The sequence below is a fragment of the Sebastes fasciatus genome, chromosome 11, assembly GCF_043250625.1.
Source record: "Sebastes fasciatus isolate fSebFas1 chromosome 11, fSebFas1.pri, whole genome shotgun sequence".
In the NCBI taxonomy this organism is placed as follows: domain Eukaryota; kingdom Metazoa; phylum Chordata; class Actinopteri; order Perciformes; family Sebastidae; genus Sebastes; species Sebastes fasciatus.
In genome coordinates, this window is record NC_133805.1 from 36,258,649 (window position 1) to 36,285,038 (window position 26,390).

At 45.2% G+C, this 26,390-nt stretch overlaps 1 protein-coding gene and 2 long non-coding RNA genes across 4 annotated transcripts in view; 1 reads left to right on the forward strand and 2 right to left on the reverse strand.

Annotated features, from left to right (window-relative positions):
- Window positions 1-24,456, forward strand: part of LOC141777811 (contactin-associated protein-like 2) — a 76,950-nt gene extending 52,494 nt beyond the window's left edge. Inside the window, exons 14-25 of the mRNA XM_074652397.1 lie at window positions 1,733-1,817; window positions 2,495-2,651; window positions 4,712-4,839; window positions 5,024-5,194; window positions 6,402-6,620; window positions 13,419-13,655; window positions 13,814-14,047; window positions 14,168-14,301; window positions 15,035-15,128; window positions 21,588-21,818; window positions 21,935-22,009; window positions 23,238-24,456. Of these exons, the coding sequence (XP_074508498.1) occupies window positions 1,733-1,817; window positions 2,495-2,651; window positions 4,712-4,839; window positions 5,024-5,194; window positions 6,402-6,620; window positions 13,419-13,655; window positions 13,814-14,047; window positions 14,168-14,301; window positions 15,035-15,128; window positions 21,588-21,818; window positions 21,935-22,009; window positions 23,238-23,437 (1,965 nt within the window). The 3' untranslated portion in view covers window positions 23,438-24,456. The remainder of the gene's footprint in view (window positions 1-1,732; window positions 1,818-2,494; window positions 2,652-4,711; window positions 4,840-5,023; window positions 5,195-6,401; window positions 6,621-13,418; window positions 13,656-13,813; window positions 14,048-14,167; window positions 14,302-15,034; window positions 15,129-21,587; window positions 21,819-21,934; window positions 22,010-23,237) is intronic.
- LOC141777820 (uncharacterized) lies at window positions 7,280-8,010 on the reverse strand. Its single transcript, XR_012595983.1, has 2 exons — window positions 7,529-8,010; window positions 7,280-7,427 (listed from the first exon to the last, which is right to left on the reverse strand). It is a non-coding gene; the product is annotated as an uncharacterized LOC141777820 (long non-coding RNA).
- Window positions 12,182-12,666, reverse strand: LOC141777819 (uncharacterized). Of its 2 annotated transcripts, none has more exons than XR_012595982.1 (2): window positions 12,435-12,666; window positions 12,182-12,329 (listed from the first exon to the last, which is right to left on the reverse strand). It is a non-coding gene; the product is annotated as an uncharacterized LOC141777819 (long non-coding RNA). The 2 variants fall into 2 exon arrangements; XR_012595981.1 differs by having other exon boundaries at window positions 12,431-12,666.
- Window positions 24,457-26,390: the final 1,934 nt, after the last annotated feature.

Sequence of the window (26,390 nt, forward strand, 5' to 3'; positions counted from 1 at the left end):
GGAAATGCTGTGAATATGCAGAACGTTTTGAACATGAGCAGAAATCTTGCTGAAACGCATATGATTGATTAAAGTCCAGGGGTTTGTAAATGAATTCAAATGAATTAATGAAGGCTACTATTGAGTTTGAATGTGGTGCCACGTGCACATTTAAAGAATTAAATCATGTTTACATGTGCTGACTCAGCAGAGAATTAATTAAATAAGAGAAGTTGATTTACAGGAGAATACAGAATGCCTGAGGTCCTTGCTGAATTATATTCCATTATATTTTCATATTTTTAATTTTGAGTTTTACTTTACATAATTAAAGACATTTCCACCATAAAGTGTTGCATAATAAATCACCAGACTGCAGGAAATGAAGTGGTTAAGGCTCAAAATCACGCAAGTCACACATATTGCGTCATCCATACAGCACCCCCCACTTGAAACACGGCTATGCTATCAAGTCCGTTTCACAGTATATTCTGAAACCTGTTTCTATATCACTGCCCCATCTAGACCACTATATCTATTCTTTATCTATATTATACTATATCTATATTATTTTTAACTAATAAGTCTGTTCATTTATGCATTCACATCGGTGATTTTTTCTTTTGCCAGCCGTCCTTCCTGCATTTGGCAGCTTCAGCTGTGTCACTTTTATTCTGGATTATGTGTTTAACTTCATGGTATTTGTCTGATATTATAGTTTGTAAAATGTGTCGCTTAGCTGACAGTAGACGTGTCCATGTCTGTGATTGGTCAGATGCTGCAAACACCGCCCCCTTTATGTCAGCTCATAACCAGATTGAGAAATCCTGGGTTGATTTAGCAGTTTTCAGTATCAGGACATGTACATTCAGTAGTCAAATAGTCCTTCATCCTGATTTAAAATCTTCCATGATAATCTTCCATCTTCTGTCAACCAGACTGTTTATCAAAACAGCCGTCATAGAACTGCATTCTTTCTAAAACCAGACTGTATGTTATTGAGAATGCCATGTCTTGATAAAAACTCCAAAACCTTAGCTAAAACCATAGAATAGATATAAGAAGTGGGCATAGTCACAGTGACGTCGCCCATTGGCTTGTGGACTGCCTTTTTGAAGCCTCGAGTTCAGAATTTTGTCCGTCGCCATCTTTTGCAAGATGTAAAGATTGCAACCAGCAGAGACCTGAGAGGGTGGAGCTAAGTACAACCGAACGCTAAATAAGACATTTTAGACAACCAAAAAGTTATAATTAACTTCCATGAAGTGAAAACACACTGTAAAAGGGTTAAAGTTCTAAGACGAAAACACAGACAGGCCCAGACCCAGACCAGACAACGCCATGGTAGCGACCTGTCAATCACACGGTAGCCCCGCCCTAAAGCATCCCCTGCTTTATGGTCTATCTGACTCTAAATGGGACCATAGTTTACTAAATGAACATTACATTTGGATAATATCCAACATTTGGATAATGGCCAATAATTGTTAGGGTTGGATCGATCTCCGCCCTTCACTAATGGAATAACTGGATACCTGACACATGCTAGTGCAGCTAAAAGTTGATCAAATAATATGTATTGTAACGTGCACAATGTGTATTGTAATCAATTCCAAATAATTGCCCCTAAAAAACTATTTGTTGAAAATTAAACATGTGTTGTATATAATAAAAAAGCAACTGTCTGTCTCTTTCCTTTGTGTTTGTGTGTGTGTGTGGGTGTGTGTGTGGGTGTGTGTGTGTGTGTGTCCAGGTGCTGTCAGTCACCAGCAGTGCAGAGTACTGTGACCAGTATGTAGCCTACGCCTGTCGAATGTCTCGTCTGCTCAACACTCCTGGTAGAGTATCCCTCAGAACTAGCATCAGCATCAGGAGCTTCAGCTGTGCTGTCACCTCTAGACTAGTCTAATAAAAGATCTTTTGGGGCTTTTTGTGTGTGCTCCTTGTTGTGGTCCACCTTCAGCTTTGGTTGACCATAAGCCTCTAGTGTGGGGTACTGTTATAACCTGTTACAACCTGTTACAGCCTGTCACAGCCTGTCACAGCCTGTCACAGCCTGTTACAACATGTTACAATCTGTTACAACCTGTTACAGCCTGTTACAACCTGTTACAGCCTGTTGCAGCCTGTTACAACATGTTACAACCTGTTACAGCCTGTTACAACCTGTTACAACCTGTTACAGCCTGTTACAGCCTGTTACAGCCTGTTACAACCTGTTATAACCTGTTATAACCTGTTACAGCCTGTTATAGCCTCCAGGCACACTGTGTGTGATGATGTCAGCACATATAATATTAAACTCCATAGATCTCTTTACAGTGGAAAACAGAGCTAAGGTGCACATGATTTACAGTTGTGACTACCTGACTATTTATCCTGTTGTTACCAAGCATTTCAAAGCCACATATTTCTATACTGTATATCATCCACACGTTTAAAATGAGTCTGACTTGAGAATTGATCTAATGAAAGTGAAAGTAAAGTGACTCCAGGCTGTATTTTTGACTCCCAGATGGCATCCCGTTTACCTGGTGGGTAGGACGAGCCAATGAGAGGCATTCTTATTGGGGGGGTTCAGGACCAGGCATACAGAAGTGTTCCTGTGGTATCGAACACAACTGTACTGACCCCAAACACTACTGCAACTGTGACGCTGACCTGCGCACCTGGTGAGTGGACCACTGCTCAGCTGAGCAGCTTCTTATCTTTTGCTAGTTCAAGTTACACTGAACTGTAGTCCTGACCTTCACTGAAGCAGCACTTGCCTTGTTAATGCTTTGGCTAACAACACTATTACTACATGACTGCTGTATGCTGTCAGTAGAAACCAGGATGTCTGCGGATTCTGCTTTTATTCCTTCTTATTGTGTGTTGTTTGTTTCTAATCTGTCATCATGTATTGTACTGTACTGTAAGTCTGCTTCATGTATTTTTGTTTATACTGTGATTAGTCTAAATGTACAGTATGTTCTGTAAGTCTGCTTTTGCAACCTTGCTCATCTTTTTGATATGCTTCTAAAATTTTAGTTGGACATCCAACATAAGACAGAAATGTTTCACTTCTGAAACCTGTTAATTGAGTTTTGTTTTTTTGTTTTTGTTCAACATGTCAAATGCCAGGAAGGCACCTAAAGTCTTCCACACATCTCTCATACTACACAAGGGCCATATTTCCTTACTGTTTTGCGCTGTTTGCAGCTAGCAGGTGCTGTGCAGACTTCACTGCTGAAGTAGTCACTAGCACTTGTGCTCGATTCACTGTCGTCCACTTCAGTTTCTACAGGGCTGCTCGAAATATTCTCCTCCTGATCCGCACTTCTCCTCCTAATAGTTCCCGTTTGGAGCCACGATTGCAGTGTTTTTGAACCCTTCATAATTTTAGCTACCTCCGCTTACTATCTTATCAATCAATCAATCAATCAATCAACATTTATTTGTATAGCCCTTTACAATAACCAAAAGGTACCCAAAGTGCTTTACATTAACATCAAGAAATAACAGGAATAAAAACATAACATATAAAATCATAAAAAGGTACATAAAAAGCAGAGGGAAAATGTCACCGGGTTACTAGGTATTAAAGCCAATCTAAATCAAAAAGTCTTGAGCTTAGATTTAAAGAGTACTAGGTCAGTGATAGTGCGTATATCAGGGGGGAACTTGTTCCATAGTTTAGGAGCAGCAACAGCAAAAGCACGATCACCCCACAGCTTATACCTCAACCTCGGGACTTCTATAAAAAGTTGACCCGATGACCACAAAGCCCTGTTATGCTCGCGGAGAGTTAAAATCTGGGACAAATAAGGTGGGGCGATGCCGTTAATGGATTTAAAAACAAACATCAATAGTTTAAAATCGATTCTAAAGCGAACTGGAAGCCAACGGAGTGAGTAAAGTGTGTTATCATCTGGAAGTGTCAGTTAAAAAGCGAGCAGCAGCATTTTGCACAAGTTGGAGGAGCGTGAGGGAAGACTGGTTGAGACCAACATACAGTGCATCACAATAAGCAAGTCTCGAGCTAATAAAAGCATGAATTGCCTTCTCAAGATCGTGCCGATTGTGGAAGGGCTTTACCTTAGCCATCACAGTTTAGCTTGTAACTGATTGTGGATGTTTTCAAGCACTACTACCCAAATACGTAGCTGCTACATGGTGGGTAGTAGCGTGTGCATACATTTCAAAATAAAATTACAGCAAAGCCAAAACTAATTTTAAATCCCATTTCAAAGATCTCATGATTACGGTATTTTCATTTGTAGTAGTATTTTCATAGTATTAGGTTTTTAAATTAATTTTATAACATTTAAAAAAAATATTTCAGAGATTCCTCTGCGTGCCACTAGAGGGAACCCGCGTACCACCAGTGTTACACGTACCATAGTTTGAGAACCACTGCAGTAGACAATTTTAGCAGATAGGTCAGCTGTGTTTACTTTCAAATTAGTGGTTCTAATTAAAAATATAGTTATAAAATATGTGTGATTGGTTCATCATGTTGATGCCCTACTGGACTCTACTATGAAGCTGTGTCTACTGCTGGAGCTGCGTGCCCAAATCCAATCAGTTAGTAGAGTCCTAACAGACCAAGGCTGTAAAAAACACTGTTTGACTTGGAAATCAGTGTTTTAGTGTAAAACTGCTTCTGATATCGTCTAGTGTAATATGATCTGGACTTGACTGACGGGTGTTTTGTTTCCCTGTGTGTGTGTGTGTGTGTGTGTGTGCACAGGAGGGAGGATGCGGGCCTGTTAGTGTATAAAGACCATTTGCCAGTCAGTCAGGTTGTGGTTGGTGATACAAGCAGAGCTGGATCTGAGGCCAAACTGACAATAGGGCCACTCAAATGCCAGGGGGACCGTAAGTGACTCTCTCTCTCTCTCACACACACACATTCACACACACACACGCACACACACACACACACACACACACACACACACACACACACACACACACAATACTCAACAAACAAGCACACATCACTCTTTCACCAGAGACACCAGAGATATTTATATCCATGTCCTGCTGTTGTTATCTGAAGGGAACTTCTGGAACGCAGCGTCCTTCACCAGCCCTGCTTCGTCCCTCCACTTCCCTTCCTTCAGAGGAGAAACCAGCACTGACATCTCCTTCTACTTTAAGACTTCGTCCACTCATGGAGTCTTTCTGGAGAACCTGGGAACCGCTGACTTCCTTCACATTGAACTCAGAGGTGTGTCTGTGTGTGTACACTTTACACAATTTTCTAGAATCTTCTTGACAATCAAACATTCCTAGTTGAGATATGAGTAAAATGTTTTCTTTAATAGTACCACTAGGAGTTGCCATTAGAAATGTCCAAAACCAACATACAGGAAGTAGCTTTAGTCAGTGAGAGGTGCTTTAATAACACCCCAATTTTTATTTAAAGGTCCCATATTGTAAAAAGGGAGATTGTCATGTCTGTTATAGTATAAAGCAGGTTTAAGTGCCATATAAATACTGTGAAAGTATTGAAACGTTCAATATACGGAACAACACACACAGCCCGTATTCAGAAATTGTGCGTGTGAAACAAGCCGTCAGGATTTCTGTCCATTTGTGATGTCACAAATGTACAATATTTAGACCATTACGCGGTTTTATATGTAAACATTCTAAATGTGTCCCAGTTTATTTCCTGTTGCAGTGTATGTAAATAACATCAGTTGACAGGAAGTAAACATTGACCCAAACTGTTGCCTAGCAACGTAATTCCGTTGCAATTCCGTTGATATGAGCTAAAACGGAGCGTTTCAGACAGTGTGAATACAGGTATATTCAGGCCGACAGTATGAGGAAAATAAAGTTTTTTTTTAACATTACAGCATGTAAACATGTTCTAGTACAAACACAAAATACAAGTATGAACCTGAAAATGAGCAGGATACCTCCCCTTTAACCAATCTAGTCAACCAGGAACATATTTTGACTTTAAGAAAGTCCCTTAACTATGTGACAGTATTTGACTAAGACATGTAATCAGGTTAGTTCACTCAGAAGAAGGCTTTATTTGGCCAGGTTGTTGAAAGGATTAGTGCTTACTGATGACAGGAGGGATGTAAGCAAATGTAAGAAATGTTTTCACTTGGTATGGCAGGCACTAATTCACAGAAAGAACAGAGTAATTTATGTGCTTGACAGTAGATAAAGAAAATGGATAAACAAAAAAAGAATAAAGAGATAAATATGCTGTCCGGTCTGGACTGAAAAGGGCATGTTGGCCAAATACTTACAGTAGGCCACTGAAATATCTTCAGTTGCCCAAAGTAGATTATGTTTTTAATACATTTTGGTTGAATTAATTCCAATCAGATGAGAAATCAGAGATGGACCTTGTGTTTGGTGAAACTTTAATCCTGAAGTCTGTTCATGTTTGATTTTGATCCCGGGGCTCCCAGGAGGCTCAGTGGTCTTCTTCTCTTTTGACGTGGGCAGTGAGCGAGTGGAGCTCAGCGTCCACTCGCCGGTGCCTCTGAACGATGACCAATGGCATCGGGTGGAGGCTGAGAAGAACATCAAGGAATCAGTGCTGCAGCTTAATGGACAGTACAAAGAGGTCCGACCCACGCCACCACAGGGACACACAAAACTGGAGTTCTACAGTGAGCTATATGTTGGTAAGACACATGTACACCTCATGTACTGTACTGTTCGCCACAGCTGTCACATGTGATGTCATACACTCACCACTGTCTTCAGGGTGCATCAACAGAGATCTTAAAGTGTTGAATGTGCTGTAAAGACTCTGACTAGATGTTCCAGAACCACATCAGGAAGTCCCACTGGGATACTTGTGGGATGATGCTGCTGGTTCCTGTGACGTTTCACTACAAAACATGATGAATAAACTATGTACCAGTTAATGATAGCTATGTATGTCTGTATAACTACAATTTATCTGTAACATTCGGTGTTGTGATGAAAAATGTGTCCAGAGTGTTAATAAGATAAGATAAGATTTACTTTTATTGTCCCCGTGGGGACATTTTTCCTTGACTCCGTCCAACTGCAGTTCCAAACACTGAATTAAAACAACATCAACAAGAATACTAAACGATTCCACACAAGACAGGGAAACAGTTTCACAGAAAGAGATGTTTCAACACATACACAGTCCACGTACATAATGGAACATACTATCACACACCCCATGGCAGGTGCACCCAGGTAGTGCACTGCACCGTCTACCATCTTGCCCATATTGCACAGACAATAGCCCAATATTACACAGATACTGTGAGGGCTGTTGGTTAGGACCCAGATGCAGACACAGCTGGATGGTGGTTGAAAAGCAGGTGGATTTATTATAATAAAGGTGGTGAGGGTGCTGGAGAAGGCAGGGGACAGGCAGGCTGCTGAGCAGGGTGGAGTGGCTGGAGGAATGAGCTGAGGCGGCGTGAGGATGGCTCGATGGGAGGCTGGCACTGGAATCCAGAACACAGGAGAACACAATGTTAATACCAGAAGCACAAGGAAACACAAGAATAACTCTGGTAGTTATAATACAGAGTGGCCGAGAGAATACCAACTGGTAGGCAGAACAATCTGGCGAGGACTGGCAGGAAAGCTGGTGTTCTTGTACTGTGGGTTGATTAGGTGATTGTTGACAGGTGCAGAGTGGAGAGTGAGACCAGGTGCCTGATGAGGAAGCCGCGCCCCTGCCACACCCACACAGACAGGCAGGGGAGGAGGAGACCCAGGGGAAGCAGAACACCGGAAAACTACTGGAGTCAAGGCCAGAGCCGTGACAGGACCCCCCCCTCAACGGGCGCCTCCAGGCGCCCCAGGCTTGTCTGGATGCTCCCGATAAAAGTCCCGAATGAGGGAGGCATCCAGAAAGAAGCTGCGCGGGACCCATGAGCGTTCCTCTGGGCCATAACCCTCCCAGTCCACCAAGAACCGGAACCCCCGGCCTCGGCGACGGACGTCCAGAATCCGCCAAACAGTGAAGGCAGGGTGATTGTCGATGATCCGGGGGAGTGGAGGGGGTTCGGCTAGAGGGCACAAGGAGCTGGAAGACACAGGCTTAAGCAGCGAAACATGGAACGTGGGGTGGACTCTCAGAGATGAAGGCAACTTTAACTTGATAGCAGTGGGATTAATGATCTTGTCAACTTCAAAAGGTCCAATGTATCGGGGAGCCAATTTATGGGACTCCACCTGAAGGGGCAAGTCACGGGAGGAAAGCCATACCTTTTGACTGGGTTGGTAAGTGGGTGCAGGGGATCGATGGCGGTCAGCAAGGCGTTGATTCCGGGCAGCTGAACGGAGAAGGGCAGACCGGACCTCTCTCCAAATCCGCCGACACCTCTGGATGTTGGCCTGGACTGATGGCACCGCCACAGCCTCCTCCTGGACTGAGAAGAGGGGAGGTTGATAGCCTAGAGAGGCCATGAAGGCACATACCTGTGGCGGCACTGGTGAGTGAGTTATGGGCATACTCAACCCAGGGTAACTGTCTACTCCAGGAGGACGGGTGGTGACACAACGCAGGGCTGCCCCGAGATCTTGGTTTGCCCGCTCCGTCTGCCCATTCGTTTGAGGGTGGTACCCAGAGGAGAGACTAGCTGTGGCACCCAGAGCCTGGCAAAAGGCCTTCCAGACCTGGGAGGAGAACTGTGGTCCCCGGTCAGAGACGATGTCCTGGGGGATGCCATGAAGACGAAACACATGGAGGACTAGGAGGTCCGCAGTCTCTGTGGCTGAAGGTAATTTAGGGAGAGGGACAAAATGCACAGCCTTGGAAAAACGGTCTACCACAGTCAATATGATTGTGTTACCTTCTGACGGGGGTAAACCGGTGACAAAGTCCACAGCTATGTGGGACCAGGGTCGGCTGGGGACGGGCAGAGGACGCAGGAGACCAGCTGAGGGTTGATGGGAGGCCTTGCTGCAGGCACAGACGGAGCAGGCGGACACGAAGGCACGGGTGTCGCGGGTCATGGATGGCCATCAGAACCGCCGTTTGATGAAGGAGAGGGTGCGGTGGAAGCCAGGGTGGCAGGTGAGCTTAGATGAATGGCCCCATTGTAGAACTTGAGATCTGGCTGAATCGGGCACAAACAGACAGTTAGGAGGGCCATTACCTGGGTCTGGATGAGAGCGCTGTGCCTCCCGTATGCAGGTCTCAATCTCCCATGTAGCTGCGGCCACCACACAGGAATGAGGTAGAATGGTTTCTGGCTCAGAGCAGGACTTCTCTGGGACCGACTGGCGGGAGAGGGCATCAGATTTGGTGTTGCGTGAGCCAGGACGGTAAGTGAGAGTGAAGTTAAACCTTCCCAGGAACAGAGCCCACCGGGCCTGGCGGGAATTTAGCCGTTTAGCAGAGCGGAGGTAAGAGAGGTTTTTGTGATCTGTCCAAACTACAAATGACTGCTCAGCCCCTTCCAGCATGTGCCTCCATTCCTCAAGTGCCAGAACCACCGCCAACAGCTCACGGTTTCCCACATCGTAGTTGCGCTCCGCCGGAGAAAGGCGCCGGGAGAAGAAGGCACAGGGGTGCAGCTTGTGATCCTTAGGAGACCGCTGAGAGAGGACGGCCCCCACACCTGAATCAGAGGCATCCACCTCCACAACAAACTGCAAAGAGGGATCAGAGTGAGTTAGAATTGGAGCACTAGTGAATAACTGTTTCAGAGTGTCAAATGCTGTGTCAACCTCCCGCGTCCAAGTAAAGGGGATGGCTGGGGAGGTGAGTTGTGTGAGAGGGGCCGCCACTCTACTGTAATCTCGAATGAACCATCTGTAGAAGTTGGCGAATCCTAAGAACCGCTGCAACTGTTTCCGTGTAGTGGGTTTGGGCCACTCAGCCACCGCCTGAACCTTTGCTGGGTCTGTCTTCACCTGCCCCTGCTCGATGATGAAGCCCAGAAAACTCACAGAAGTCACGTGGAAGTCACACTTTTCAGCTTTTACAAATAGTTTGTTTTCCAGAAGACGACGGAGCACTAACTTCACATGTTGAACATGTTCTTCCATGTTCTGGGAGAAGATGAGTATATCATCAAGATAAACAAAAATGAAGTGGTTCAGCATGTCACGGAGGATGTCATTAACCAAGGCCTGGAAAACTGCAGGGGCGTTGGTGAGGCCAAAGGGCATGACTTGATACTCAAAATGGCCCAGGGGAGTGTTAAATGCAGTTTTCCACTCATCTCCTTCTCTGACTCGGATCAGATGGTAGGCGTTCCGGAGGTCCAGCTTTGAGAAAACAGTGGCCTTGTGCAGGGGCTCGAAAGAGGGGTCGATGAGGGGTAGTGGATACTTGTTTTTAACAGTTATGTCGTTGAGGCCACGGAAATCAATACAGGGGCGTAGAGTGTGATCTTTCTTTGCAACAAAGAAGAAGCCGGCACCAACAGGAGAAGAGGAGGGTCGAATAAAGCCAGCAACTAGTGAGTCATTGATGTACTTCTCCATAGCCTCCCTTTCGGGACGGGAGAGTTTATAGAGACGGCTCGAGGGAAGGGGGGCACCCTGGTGCAGGTCTATAGCACAATCATAGGGCCTATGTGGGGGCAAGGTTTGGGCCCGCTGCTTACTAAACACCTCACCTAAGTCATGGTACACAGGAGGGACTAAAGAGAGGTCAGGGGGCTCAAAAGTAGGAGCAGCAGTTAAATGAGAGGGAGCTAGGGCTGACTGGAGACAGTGGGAGTGGCAAAAGGTGCTCCAACTAGCAATAGATGCGGTGGACCAATCAATATGGGGGTTATGGAGTTTAAGCCAGGGCTGACCTAGGACCACAGGAGCATGAGGTGAGGGAATAACTAGCAGTTTTATAGATTCGTGATGATTACCTGATAGGATGAGACTCAGGGGAACAGTGTGATGAGTAATGCGGGCCAGGAGCCTTCCATCCAGCGCATTGACATCCTTAGGAGCAGGAAGGGCTTCAACAGGGATCCCAGCTTGGGTAACGAGGGTGGAGTCAATGAAATTATCATCAGCCCCAGAATCAACCAGAGCAAGAAGGGGGATAGAGTCACCCTGGCACACAAGGGATGCATTAAATTGCATTCGGGGGTGAGGGGCTGATGGAGAGGTGGAGGTGTGGCTCATCAGGGCCTCTCCAGTTCCGGATGAGCCTAATCTTTTGGCAGGTGAGGACAAGAGGCGAGGAAGTGGCCAGCCTTGCCACAATAGATACACACACCAGCCTGGACTCGCCGCTGGCGCTCTGAGGGTGAGAGGCGAGCTCGTCCCAACTGCATGGGCTCTTCCATTGAGGGTGGAGCTGAGGAACTGAGGGGCTGGCTGATGAAGGACTGGCTGTCTGGGATCACCCGGGGGGCAGATTTGGACAGGAATGGAGAAGTGGGGGCATGCGGGCGGCTGGCTCTCTCCCTACGGCGTTCACGAAGACGGTTGTCTAAACGAATGGACAGGGAAATGAGGGAGTCTAAACTATCAGTCTCATCCCTTGCTGCCAACTCATCCTTAATATTCTCAGCTAACCCAAGAACAAACACTCCTTGTAAAGAAACTTCCTCCCACCCACTCTCTGCTGCCAGGATCCTAAACTCAACTGCATACTCTGCGACTGATTTAGAGCCCTGACGGAGGGAGAGGAGACGGTTAGCAGCCTCTTTACCCTGAACAGGATGGTCAAAAACTTTTCTCAACTCAGCTATGAATAACAGGTAAGAATCACAAGTAGGAGACTGCCTCTCCCACAAAGCTGTAGCCCACTGAGAAGCTTTACCAGTAAGTAACCCCAAAATAAATGCTACACGTGACTTATCTGATAAGTAGGTGGTAGGTTGCTGCTGGAACACGAGAGAACACTGGAGAAGGAACCGCCCACAAGCCCCTAAATCCCCAGAGTAGCGTTCTGGAGTCGGAATGAAAGGCTCACGGGCTAGTGGGGCTGGGGTGGCATGCCCTGGTGGAGGCGTGGGGAGCGCTGGTGGGGAGTCAGCTGGTGAAGCTGCTGTGGCAGACGAGGCATATGAGGCTGTGAGATGGGCGTTGACCTGGTCCATTTGGCTGCCGAGTCGAATGACATTGGAGGAAAGGGCTCGCAGATTCTCCACCAATTCATGGAGGACTTTGTCATGTTGTCCAACCAGAGCACCCTGGGAGGCCAAAGCTTGGCGGAGTGAATCTGTGTCTGCTGGGTGGCCAGATTGTTCTGTGAGGGCTGTTGGTTAGGACCCAGATGCAGACACAGCTGGATGGTGGTTGAAAAGCAGGTGGATTTATTATAATAAAGGTGGTGAGGGTGCTGGAGAAGGCAGGGGACAGGCAGGCTGCTGAGCAGGGTGGAGTGGCTGGAGGAATGAGCTGAGGCGGCGTGAGGATGGCTCGATGGGAGGCTGGCACTGGAATCCAGAACACAGGAGAACACAATGTTAATACCAGAAGCACAAGGAAACACAAGAATAACTCTGGTAGTTATAATACAGAGTGGCCGAGAGAATACCAACTGGTAGGCAGAACAATCTGGCGAGGACTGGCAGGAAAGCTGGTGTTCTTGTACTGTGGGTTGATTAGGTGATTGTTGACAGGTGCAGAGTGCAGAGTGGAGAGTGAGACCAGGTGCCTGATGAGGAAGCCGCGCCCCTGCCACACCCACACAGACAGGCAGGGGAGGAGGAGACCCAGGGGAAGCAGAACACCGGAAAACTACTGGAGTCAAGGCCAGAGCCGTGACAGATACAACACATTGCACTGTCCTTATGATAGCTTTATGTTACGAGTTGTTGAGAAGTTTAATAGACATCGGCAAGAATGGATGTTTGTCGCGGTTCAATCTGCTCCGTGGGACTAACAACTGGGAATAACAAATTCTAGAGAAATGGTGCCTTCAAATGAAACTGGTGAGCTCGTGTTTACAACATGGGAAGTCGTGTACACGATATGCTTAGCGTTCAAGTGGTTAAGTCGTGAGAACACCATTGCTAAGCAACGGCAATATTAACGTTACTAACGTTGGCGTCTAGAAGCCACAGAGGCTAACAATTTAGCAAGCTAGGAAGTGGGTAACATAATGCAGGAATTACAAAGGTATAATGACAGAGGAGAAAGATGAGGCCGTTGGGAATATCAACATTTTCCAAAATTACCAAGAAAAACAATATACAACTAAAATTACAATATATTAAGTTAATATGCACCGAAAAATTAATTCCCATGGGCTTTGTCATTTCTCACAACGTCAACAAACACGTCACAACTCGTGAACTCAGAGCTTTCAGAAACTTTCAAAACGTTCATATGGACTCATCTCGTAAACACGGTAAACACCACCACATTTGAAGAGTAGTGAAAAGTGTCCGTCGTGCTGTACACCTGCGTGAGTATGATTTACACCATTGCTAATGAGCCAGTGGTTGTGAAGCATGAATGAAACAGCTGTAGACTTTAGTGCTGTGCCTAAACTAATGCTATGCTTCATGTCTTATTCCAAGGTGCCTCGGGTGGTCACAGGGGTTTTTTGGGCTGCATGCGGGCTCTGAAGATAAATGGTGTGACCTTTGACCTGGAGGAGAGGGCAAAGATGACTCCAGGGGTGAATCCAGGCTGCCAGGGCCACTGCAGCCGGTACGGGATGCACTGCAGGAATGGAGGGAAGTGTGTGGAGCAGTACAGTGGATACTTGTGTGACTGCTCCCTCACTGCGTACGATGGACCTTTCTGCACCGATGGTACGGCCTCCAACACTGATGGGATTAGAGTAGATGACATCATGTTAGATTAGATGGTGCCATTTTTCATTAGATTAGATTAGATTAGATGCAGCAACAAAGAGTGGTCAACATTTTGAAGATGTTTTAATTCCCCTTCCTTCTGCTTTGTGTGTTAGATGTAGGCGGCTACTTTGAGCCAGGAACCCTGGTGCGGTATGACTTCTTGCCAGAGGCGGGACCATTTGTGTTGCAGGAGATGAAGAGCGGATCAGGTATCGGTGTTCCTGGTGAGGCCAACCTGACTCAGGAGGAGTTGGTTTTCAGCTTCAGCACCGCCAGCGCTCCCAGCATCCTGGTCTACATCAGCTCCAGAACTCAGGACTATCTAGCTGTGGTGCTCAGACACAACGGTGTGCTCATCAACATCATACCTGATCCATTTATTTATTTATATATATACAATATAGATTTTATGAACTGCTGTTACATTATTATCCTATGTGTGTATGTGTGTGTGTGTATGTGTACAGGCACTCTCCAGATCCGCTACAGTCTTGGGGGGCTCACAGAACCTTACACCATAGATGTGGACCATCGTAACATGGCCAACGAACAGCCACACTCTGTCAACATTACTAGGAACTTCAGGGAGATCCGACTACAGGTGAGTGCTTCCTGCCGCTACATTAGTACCAAATACTTTATGCTGCAAACAAGGAGAACACGTGTGTCAGATGAGATGTTTAATAATAATAACAATAATACATTTTATTTGGTGGCGCCTTTCTGGACACCCAAGGACACCTTACAAGAATTAATTAAAACATAGACAGATAAAACAATATAAAAACAACAGGACATGACAGAGACATATTTGTACAGACACATAGGATGGGTGATGATGAGTGCTAGAGAGAGTATGCCAGTTTAAACAGGTGGGTTTTGAGGAGGGATTTGAATGATGTGATATTTTCAGTTTAGATTGATATCAGTCTCTTGTCTGTGTGTTAATTACTGATCTGCAAAAGGACATGGTATGGTTAGCTTAGCATAGCATAAAGACTGGAAGCCAGCTCTGTTCATAGCTCCAAAATACACCTACCAACACCTGTCAATCGGACTTATTAACATGATGTGTCTTGTTTGCTGTAACAGCACACACAGCACATTCTGTGGATTATCCAGAAGAGCATGGACACTGACTCTGTAAAGATGTTGTTGGCTTTTTAAAATGTAATCTTTCCATGCTGTGAGAGGCACAAACAAGTTTCAACAAAGGGTAGAACTTGCCTTTTAAAGCCCACATTGGAAGATGAACAGTTGTTGGTAGTAATGACAACCGAGCAGATTAAAGTTGGACATTGTCATTGTTCCTTTCCTCCGTTCATATTCTCCAGCTGGACCACTACCCGGTGTCCACATACATTCTACCTGAGGCCTCGGACACCCAGTTCAACTTGGTCAAAAGCATCTTTCTTGGAAAGGTCTTTGGTAAGTGTGAAGATGTGTTTGTGCAGATTGATTTCTCAGGATGTTCTGTGATTTAAATCCTGTCCATATGTGTGATTTCTCTCCTCCTATTCCACTATCACGTTACCTCAGTATTAATTAAAACAACTGATTTTCAGTTTGGTGAAGAATTCAATTCAATTCAATTCAATTTATTTTTGTATAGCGTCAAATCACAACAGAAGTTATCTCAAGACGCTTTATATATAGAGCAGGTCTTAGACCGTACACCATAGTTTAGAGACCCAACAAGATCCACCAAGCGCACTGTGGCCAGGAAAAACTCCCCGATTACTGGGAAGAAACCTGGAGCAGAACCGGGCGCAGGGCGGGCGGCCATCTGCCGAGACCGGATGGGGGGATAGATAGATAGATAGATAGATAGATAGCTAGAGAGAGAGAGAGAGAGAGAGAGAGAGAGAGAGAAGCAGCCACAATAGTAGCCTAGCAGCTGTAATAGCTAATACAAGTAGGACTGATAACACAAAACCAATAGAGGTGGATGGAAAGAGTGATAATACAAATATCGGAATTGATGTCATTGGGTCGTCCTCAGACGGGCTTTCAAGCGGAGCTTCCAGCTGTCTCAGTCCACCATACATCTGGCTAGCTCGCCAGCACTGTCCAGCATCTCTCCTCAGTACGTCCATGTGTGTTGGTGTGGGACGTCCCTGTGTTTGATGCCCGTGCGTTGGTTCCCGCAGCATCAGCATGCTTGCTGGGAGTTCTTGATGTCTTTGGCAGTGACCGAGAAGTGTTATTCTCCAGGCTGCCACATTGTCACTAAGTGTTGGTAATCCCTCGTTAGCACTGGTAGTCCCTCGTACAGACGGAATTAATTAATGATGGTAGCAGTTGGTGTCAAGCAGGCACCGGACGCGGTAGCAGATGCAGCCACAATACCGGAGACCACCAAGATCCAGGTGAAACCCCGCTCCAAGTGTACCCCTGCTCCAGGTATAACCTCGCTCCCGGTGTGATCCCGCTCCAGGTATGACCTCGCTCCAGGTGTGACCCCGCTCCACGATTAGCTGCGAGACAAGGAGGCACAAAGACTCCTGGGGAGGAATGAAGTTAGTAACAACATGGACATGGGACATGAGTATATACAGAAGGAGAGGGGAGCTAAGTGTGTCATATGAAGTCCCCCGGCAGTCTAGGCCTATAGCAGCTTAAGTATAAGCGTTATCAAAGAGGAAAGTCTTTAGCCTACTCTTAAATGTAGAGACGGTGTCTGCCTCCCGGACTGAAACTGGGAGCTGGTTCCAGAGAAGAGGAGCTTGATAGCTGAAGGCTCTCGCTCCCATTCTACTTTTGGAGACTCTAGGAACCTCAAGTAACCCTGCATTCTGTGAGCGCAGTGCTCTAGTGGGGTAGTAGGGTACTATGAGCTCTTTAAGATATGATGGGGCCTGACCGTTTAGCGCTTTGTAGGTGAGGAGGACGATTTTAAAATCTGTTCTGGATTTTACAGGCAGCCAGTGTAGAGAAGCTAATACAGGCGTAATATGATCTCGAAGAAGGAAGGTTAAACGTGCTTCAGCCGCCTCACAAGGAATAGTAGGCCTGTCTGGTGCTCACAGAGTAGGCCAATCTAGTAACAGCAGAGACTTCAGAGAGCAGGTCCCTAGCACACTGGAGCACACGTATTAAAGGCAGTCAACTTCATTAAAGACTAATGTTTCGACGCCAACTTCATCAGAGTCAAACAGATCTGAGACTCAAATCCACTTAAATAGCCTCCCTAGATGGAAACTGATTCAGCACAGGCTGGAACACATGGGGAGGGAACAAAACGTTGCGTGTAGGCAGGTAACCAATTATATATCATATAATAATAAAAAGAGAGAAGCAAAAGTATGTATATAAACAGCAGTTTCAGTGACTACATCCATGTACATATATCAAAAATAATTGTAATAATAGTGATAAATAACGACAAAGATAAATTCCTCCCCTCATCCAAATATCAAAAAAGGTCTTAAATATCTTAAATGCCAGTGAGCTACAATCCCATTATCAATAGATAAAAGAGACATACATGAGGGGATAAAGAATGTCCCCACCATAGATGATAATATCGTCTCCTATTGAAAACTATAGTAAATAGCCTGTGTCAAGCAATGTGGTAAAGTAACGAGTGCGGCTGGTTCAGGCTATAAAAAACACGCCAGGCTTAGTTCTTCATTAAGTCCTGATGATTTTCAGTTTGCTCCTGGATCCGTCCATCATTTACAGCTGCTATTTTAAAGTGTATCTGTAAGAACCGGAGGCCCACTGTTGAACAGGGTCACCTGAACACAGTGTTCTTGTCTATTACAGAATCACAATGGTGAAACCCGTCATCCAGAATATCAAGTTACGGCGAGCATGGCAAATATTTTATTACCCACCTCCTTCTAGAATATTAATCTCATCCAATTCATAATTTAGAGTGGCTGCAATATGCAGACAGCAGCATCATCATCTGAGGGACTGAATCCCAACAACAACAACTAAATGTACTTTTTTTAACAGTAGACAGTTGAGAGCTGATAAGAAATGAGGGGACTCCAACTCAGGCTTTAAAATTGTAATTCGATGATCAGTCTCTCACCCCCCCTAGGCCACTAGAAAAGAAAATCTACTCCAATAAGGCGTCGTGGTAATGAGTAGCATCTACTGAAGTATTGATCTGCCCATGCAGAGGTAGGCCAACATTAAGGTGGTGCAGAGTGATGTGTACTCACCAGTAGTGAGCAGTGTGCAGCAGTGGAGCTGATCCCAGCTGGCATTGGGTGAAGGTGGGGGGCGGGGGGGGCTTGAGCTGATACATTGGGTGAAGGCGGGGGGGGGGGGCTGGAGCTGATCCCAGCTGACATTGGGTGAAGGCGGGGGGGCTGGAGCTGATCCCAGCTGACATTGGGTGAAGGCGGGGTACACACCCGTCCAGGGTGTACCCCGCCTTCACCCAATGTCAGCTGGGATCAGCTCCAGCCAGACTATCACAGGGCTGACACATAGAGACAGACAACCATTCACACTCACATTTCACACCTACGGGACATTTAGAGTCAACAATGAACCTAACCTGCATGTCTTTGGACTGTGGGAGGAAACCTGAGCACCCGGAGAGAACCTATGCTAACACAGAGGGAACATGCTAACACAGAGGGAACATGCTAACACGGGGAGAACATGCTAACACAGAGGGAACATGCTAACACAGGGAGAACATGCTAACACAGAGAGAACATGCTAAGACAGAGGGAACATGCTAACACGGGGAAAACATGCTAAGACAGAGGGAACACGCTAACACAGAGTGAACACGCTAACACAGAGTGAACACGCTAACACAGAGGGAACATGCTAACACAGGGAGAACATGCTAACACAGAGGGAACATGCTAACACAGGGAGAACATGCTAACACAGAGGGAACATGCTAACACAGGGAGAACATGCTAACACAGAGAGAACATGCTAACACAGGGAGAACATGCTAACACAGGGAGAACATGCTAACACAGAGAGAACATGCTAACACAGGGAGAACATGCTAACACAGAGGGAACATGCTAACACAGGGAGAGAAAATGCTAACACAGAGGGAACATGCTAACACAGGGAGAGAACATGCTAACACAGAGGGAACATGCTAACACAGGGAGAGAAAATGCTAACACAGGGGGAACATGCTAACACGGAGAGAACATGCTAACACGGGGAGAACATGCTAACACAGGGAGAGAACATGCTAACACAGGGAGAGAACATGCTAACACAGGGAGAGAACATGCTAACAGAGAGAGAACATGCTAACACAGGGAGAACATGCTAACATAGGGAGAACATGCTAACACAGGGAGAACATGCTAACACAGAGAAAACATGCTAACACAGAGAGAACATGCTAACACAGAGAGAACATGCTAACACAGGGAGAGAACATGCTAACACAGAGAGAACATGCTAACACAGGGAGAACATGCTAACAGAGAGAACATGCTAACACAGGGAGAGAACATGCTAACACAGGGAGAGAACATGCTAACACAGGGAGAGAACATGCTAACACAGGGGGAACATGCTAACACAGGGAGAACATGCTAACACAGAGAGAACATGCTAACACAGGGAGAACATGCTAACAGAGAGAACATGCTAACACAGGGAGAGAACATGCTAACACAGGGAGAGAACATGCTAACACAGGGAGAGAACATGCTAACACAGGGGGAACATGCTAACACAGGGAGAACATGCTAACACAGAGAGAACATGCTAACACAGGGAGAACATGCTAACACAGAGAAAACATGCTAACACAGGGAGAACATGCTAACACAGAGAAAACATGCTAACACAGAGAGAACATGCTAACACAGAGGGAACATGCTAACACAGGGAGAACATGCTAACACAGAGGGAACATGCTAACACAGAGAACATGCTAACACAGGGAGAACATGCTAACACAGAGAGAACATGCTAACACAGAGAAAACATGCTAACACAGAGAGAACATGCTAACACAGGGAGAACATGCTAACACAGGGAGAACATGCTAACACAGAGAAAACATGCTAACACAGAGAGAACATGCTAACACAGAGAGAACATGCTAACACAGAGAGAACATGCTAACACAGGGAGAGAACATGCTAACACAGAGAGAACATGCTAACACAGGGAGAACATGCTAACACAGGGAGAGAACATGCTAACACAGGGAGAGAACATGCTAACACAGGGGGAACATGCTAACACAGGGAGAACATGCTAACACAGAGAGAACATGCTAACACAGAGGGAACATGCTAACACAGGGAGAACATGCTAACACAGAGAAAACATGCTAACACAGAGAGAACATGCTAACACAGAGGGAACATGCTAACACAGGGAGAACATGCTAACACAGAGAACATGCTAACACAGGGAGAACATGCTAACACAGAGAGAACATGCTAACACAGAGAAAACATGCTAACACAGAGAGAACATGCTAACACAGGGAGAACATGCTAACACAGGGAGAACATGCTAACACAGAGAAAACATGCTAACACAGAGAGAACATGCTAACACAGGGAGAACATGCTAACAGAGAGAACATGCTAACACAGGGAGAGAACATGCTAACACAGGGAGAGAACATGCTAACACAGGGAGAGAACATGCTAACACAGGGGGAACATGCTAACACAGGGAGAACATGCTAACACATAGAGAACATGCTAACACAGGGAGAACATGCTAACACAGAGGGAACATGCTAACACAGAGGGAACATGCTAACACAGAGAACATGCTAACACAGGGAGAACATGCTAACACAGAGAGAACATGCTAACACAGGGAGAACATGCTAACACAGAGAGAACATGCTAACACAGAGGGAACATGCTAACACAGAGGGAACATGCTAACTCCCACATTTAACCATGTAGAGCCAAAGTGTGACGTGTCAGCATGTACACACATACAGTATGTGTTGTGTGAGTGGAGCTAACATGTGAAAGGTATACATGTTGTTGCTTACTGTTAAATGAGTGTGTGTCTCACCGTGGTATATGAGGACAGTGTGTCTCACTGTGGTATATGAGGACAGTGTGTCTCACTGTGGTATATGAGGACAGTGTGTCTCACTGTGGTATATGAGGACAGTGTGTCTCACTGTGGTATATGAGGACAGTGTGCCTCACTGTGGTATATGAGGACAGTGTGCCTCACTGTGGTATATGAGGACAGTGTGTCTCACTGTGGTATATGAGGACAGTGTGTCTCACTGTGGTATATGAGGACAGTGTGTCTCACTGTGGTATATGAGGACAGTGTGTCTCACTGTGGTATATGAGGACAGTGTATCTCACCGTGGTATATGAGGACACTGTGTCTCACTGTGGTATATGAGGACAGTATATCTCACCGTGGTATATGAGGACACTGTCTCATTGTGGTATATGAGGACAGTGTATCTCACCGTGGTATATGAGGACAGTGTGTCTCACCGTGGTATATGAGGACAGTGTGTCTCACCGTGGTATATGAGGACAGTGTGCCTCACTGTGGTATATGAGGACAGTATTAAACCCAGCAGTGTGCTGGCATAACCATAATCCTCTTCCCTTTTTTACAATATCTTTGCTATATTGGAAATGATATTGCATGCAATGAAATATAATACATTTGGCTAATAATGTCAAGTATGTAAAGTGTTGTGAAGCTATTTATTTATTGTCCATAAATGATGATGTATATAGACATACGAGTGTTCTCCCACCTCTTGTAAAACCCTTTTAAAACCCACTTGATCATCTAGATGTGCTCTGGCTACTGAACAGCCGACTGGACGCATCTGGCCCTGAGAAGAGCTTCACTTGTGTTGCTTGGTTAGTTTTGTTGTGGTCTAAAAGTGTTAGAGAAGATTAAACCCTTGTTGCGTCTTTCTTGTAGAAACAGGACAGATCGACCCCATCCTAATCGAGCGCTACAACACGCCGGGCTTTGTGGGCTGTCTGTCCAGAGTTCAGTTGAACAGCTTGGCACCGCTGAAAGCTGCGCTGCGCTCAGGCCTGGCAGCACCCGTCAGTACCCATGGGATTCTGGTCCCTTCCAACTGTGGAGCCTCACCCCTGACCATCTCCCCCATGGCCTCGGCTAGTGACCCCTGGCACGTAGAAGCAGGTAGAGACACACACTGACAGATAATCCATTTTCAAGGAACATCAGAAACAAAGTCAAAATCCAAAAGAACGGGGAGGATGTCAGAACTCAAACAGATAACAAATGTTTGTCCACAGCTGGAGCTGTTTTCCCCTTCGATGAGCACAAGGCTGCTGGGGATGGAGTGGATCGCAACTCTGCCATCATTGGAGGTAAATCTCATTTAACTTCCAGCTACCTTCGAGCTGCAGCTGAGAACAGGCCGTAAAACTGTTGAAACCTACAAAGACCAGACACTCCACACATGACTGTTTGCATCAACATAGACCGATTTTTTTAGTCTCGACCATCAGAAAAGAGCACACATAAAAGTAAAGATAGAAAATAGATAGAGTAAATACAGAGGACAATACACTGGACCATGATTCGAACAACCTTTGAAATGCGAGAATGCATGTTGCCGTATCAAAGGCAGAAATGAACGTCAATCAAAAGCAGTTCGCTCATTAATGCTGCTGGTTTGTTGGCAAAAGCAAAGAAACAGGAACATTGTAAATGCAGACCTGCAGGAGAGAGATACTCATCTGAACTGGTGTTGTACTCGGCTCTGATCGGATCTGAACAACTTGCTGCTGCAGTCAAATTTCAGTCAGTTTTTTTGTGCTACCAATGAGATGACAGCTCTGTGTAACGTAACCTTTAAGTTACCCAAACTCCTCATCTCTGTCTGCAGCGGGGGGGGGGGTTAATAGTGCCTTCTGTTGTCTGTAACTGATTTACAGATATCACTAACGGTGTTTCCAAGGCTCGTTGTATTATTTTTCATATTTATTTTTGCTTAACTGCTACCTGGCATGTTGTTAAACCTAATCAACACCGTAGAGGTCTTCACAGGTCCGCTCGGTACCTCATAGATTTGAGCCGTCTAAATTATACTCAGTCTAATCAGGTGTGGTAGGGTCCTGTTTCATTACTGCAGGACTCTGTGTCTAATAACTGAGTGGGTCCAAGCGCGCTGTCTATCAGCGCTGATCATGTGGTGTTACTGCTCCACCACGGCGGCCCGTTAGGTGGAGGAGCATCGTGCTGCTACCAGCGTTGGTGTTCTCTCGTTGTTTAGACCAGGTCTTATTATCCTCCTCCTGTCCGGATCAGTTGTCTTTTAAAAAAGAATACATTGATGCACATTTATGGGTTCTGGCAGGTTTTTCACAGATCTGTTTCAGATGGGGTCGATCATTTTGGACTCATAAGGACCTCTACTACACTTAACACTACTACTGCACATCAGTGGTGAAAAGAACAAATAGCTGTTGGATTGCAGCAATGGCTCTTATTCTGAAATGTCCAAGGGACTCTGACACATGGTCAGTTTACTAATCACATTTCATCTTTCTAGTCTATTGTTATAAATGAAGTGCTGATTTGTTTTGTTTCCAGGCATCATCTCCATGGTGATCTTCACCGTCCTCTGCATCATGGTGTTTGTGATCCGTCATATGTTCCGTCATAAAGGCTCCTACCACACCAACGAGGCCAAGGGAGCGGAGTCAGCAGACTGTGCCGATGCTGCGATCATCGTCAACGACCCGGCCTTCACCGAAACCATTGACGAGAGCAAGAAGGAGTGGTTCATCTGAACCCTCTCAACAACTTGGACACATGACGTTAGGATGTATGTAGTTTTCTAAGCATAGGGAGTAGTAGTGAGGTCAGCACCTGTGGAACCTCCAGGACGTGCCGAGTGGTTTATTTAAAGACTTTATGGACAACGGACACCGTGGCATTACAGTGTGGGTATTAAAGCACAGGGCACAGTGCTGCCTGGCAGAGCCCGTGTGGAGCTGTGGAGTGCTTTATTTTAACTTGATTTACAATGGACAGTGTGACAGGATGTCAGCCTTCAGATGGTGTAGAGGATGGCGCCATGAAGTTACAGGCCTTGGATGAGCGAGTGTGTTCATTAGCTTTTATTTTAGTATTTATTTATTGAATTTTTCATTTGATTTCAGTTAAATTTATTTATTCATATTTAAGTAATATATTTTTTGTAAAAGGTCTTACTTTGTTTACGTTATAGATTCATATCTTTATGCCTTTGTGCAATCTGCTGGTATTTCAGAAAAGTATGGCATTAATGGTAATGATCATTAATCCATTAATCCCAATAATCCTCTACGTCTGCAGCAATGCTCATAAATTACCGTTTTTTGTATTATTGCCTTATTTAAATTGATTTCAGTACATTTGTTGGCGTGTGTCTGTGCACTGACTGGCTCGCTTTTCTGTGAAGCAGATGTAGTCACGACTTTGTCCGCATCTTTTGGACTAAGAACGGAAAGGAAACGTCACACTTCTACATGACAAGTGTCTCTTAGTGACTTTTGAGCATTGATTGTTGAAACTTTTAATGATTGCATCATTTATTTTTCTGTTTCTGATGCCAAATGAGATCAGGGGTGAGTTCAGCTTTTGAAGAATGAAATGGGTCCTGTCAGTCCACGAGAGCTCCACTCACTAGTTTCTTTATGTTTTTCAGATTTCTGAGGCAGATGTTGTCTTTAGTTTGCAATGAAAAATGCTGATACCACGTACCACAAAGTTTCTATTTAATCTGTTTTATCTTCCTGTGTGCCATCTGACTGAGAGTCAAATAAGATGAAGTTTATCTTGGTCCAGTACGGAGACAGGTGGGGGAGGAGTTTAGCCTAGGTTAGCACAAAGATTGGAAGCAGGAGGTAACCGCTAACCTAGCTTAATCACAAGTGAACCAACACACATTCCAACAACTCCCTGATTCATTTATTCTGCGTTTAGTGGCAAGCTCCATCCAAGAGCTCAAACCTGGCAACCCCACTGAGAGGACAGGACTTTATGTGTTCTGGTTGGTCAAGAAACATCTTTAACACTGCTGGCACTTAGAACCATTATGTCTTTGTATCCATTTCTACACAAGATACAATGTGTGACACACAGGTTTGAGTTGTTGGAAGCAGGCCTGTAGTCAGGGTCACATACTGTGTGTCAGGGCCACATACTGTGTGTCAAGGTCACATACTGTGTGTCAGGGCCACATACTGTGTGTCAAGGTCACATACTGTGTGTCAGGGCCACATACTGTGTGTCAGGGCCACATACTGTGTGTCAAGGCCACATACTGTGTGTCAAGGTCACATACTGTGTGTCAGGGCCACATACTGTGTGTCAGGGCCACATACTGTGTCAAGGACACATACTGTGTGTCAGGGCCACATACTGTGTGTCAAGGTCACATACTGTGTGTCAAGGTCACATACTGTGTGTCAGGGCCACATACTGCATGTCAAGGTCACATACTGTATGTCAAGGTCACATACAGTGTGTCAAGGTCAGTGTCCAAACGGGTTTGAGATAAATTCAAGACCAAGTCCACAAGGGGGTTTGTCAACTCTGGGTTTGACATCAAAATGAAAAGAATGTAGTCCTACTGTTTCTTTAAGTGAAAGTCAACTGTGATATAACTTCAGTCATTTGAATTTAGAAACGTTTCAAATGTGATAGCAACAGGAAACAACTTCAAAAGGAACAACTCTCTGCAAAAAAATTGAATTGTATTAGAAGCAAAATATTCTTGCGCAGTGTTACAAGCTTACTATGAACATGTGACAGTTAGCAGATCAGCCTCTCCAGTCTGCTAAGAGAGCAGCCAGCCATGCTGGTCTCGGCCCGGTCCAGACCAAAGACAAGGTGAGACTGGAGGCTGAGATCGAGACAAGTCCAAATCGAAACATCCTCAAGATTGTGACAAGTCTGAGATAACCGAATAAAACATCTGGAGTACCACAGCTCTGGTTGGAAGTTGACCTAGACTAGCAGTTTCCTCTGCGTCCAGCCTTTGTGTTATGCTGGGCTAAACATGTCCTTGACCTATCTCTCTGCTGGAGGACAGATGAAACTGATAATGATCATCTTGTCCAAGATGGCAAGTAACAAGCAAAACAAGTAACTTGCCAAAATGCTAGCACAATATTACTCTAGGTAATCAGCCTCTACTGGCAGCATGTTAGGAATTATCATTTCCCAGCTACCGAGAAAGTCTTTATTATTTCCATTGAACATGGTGTTTTGGAATGATTCCCCAGTGTTAATGATACTGATTTGTTTGGGTTTAGTGAAGTTGGGGTTAGTACAGTATGTGTGAGGCCATGTTGAGGTCTCTTCCTACACTAACAACTCTTCAGATGGACTGAACTGACTCTTAGTTCAGGGTTCTTCTAAAACCTGTCCTTTAAAAACCTGATCTTTCTTTCTTTTTTATGAAGTAGGATGACATTTCTGGAAAAGAATGTTTCACATGCAAAACTATGGCATACATCCTGACATTTGATTGTATTGCATTTGTATTCCTTTGACTGCGCTGCAGTGTAATGGCATGCTGTTTGACACTGAATGACACGTATTTCTGTTTGATAAGCCACCGTAGCATCACATTGCTTTTTCTTCATGTTATATGTATAAAACTTAGCTTAACTGTTCTTTTTATAGCTGATTTCTCATTCTTTGTGCTTTTCTCGTTGTCTTGAAAAATTGTATGCTTCTGTAAAGATCTGTAAG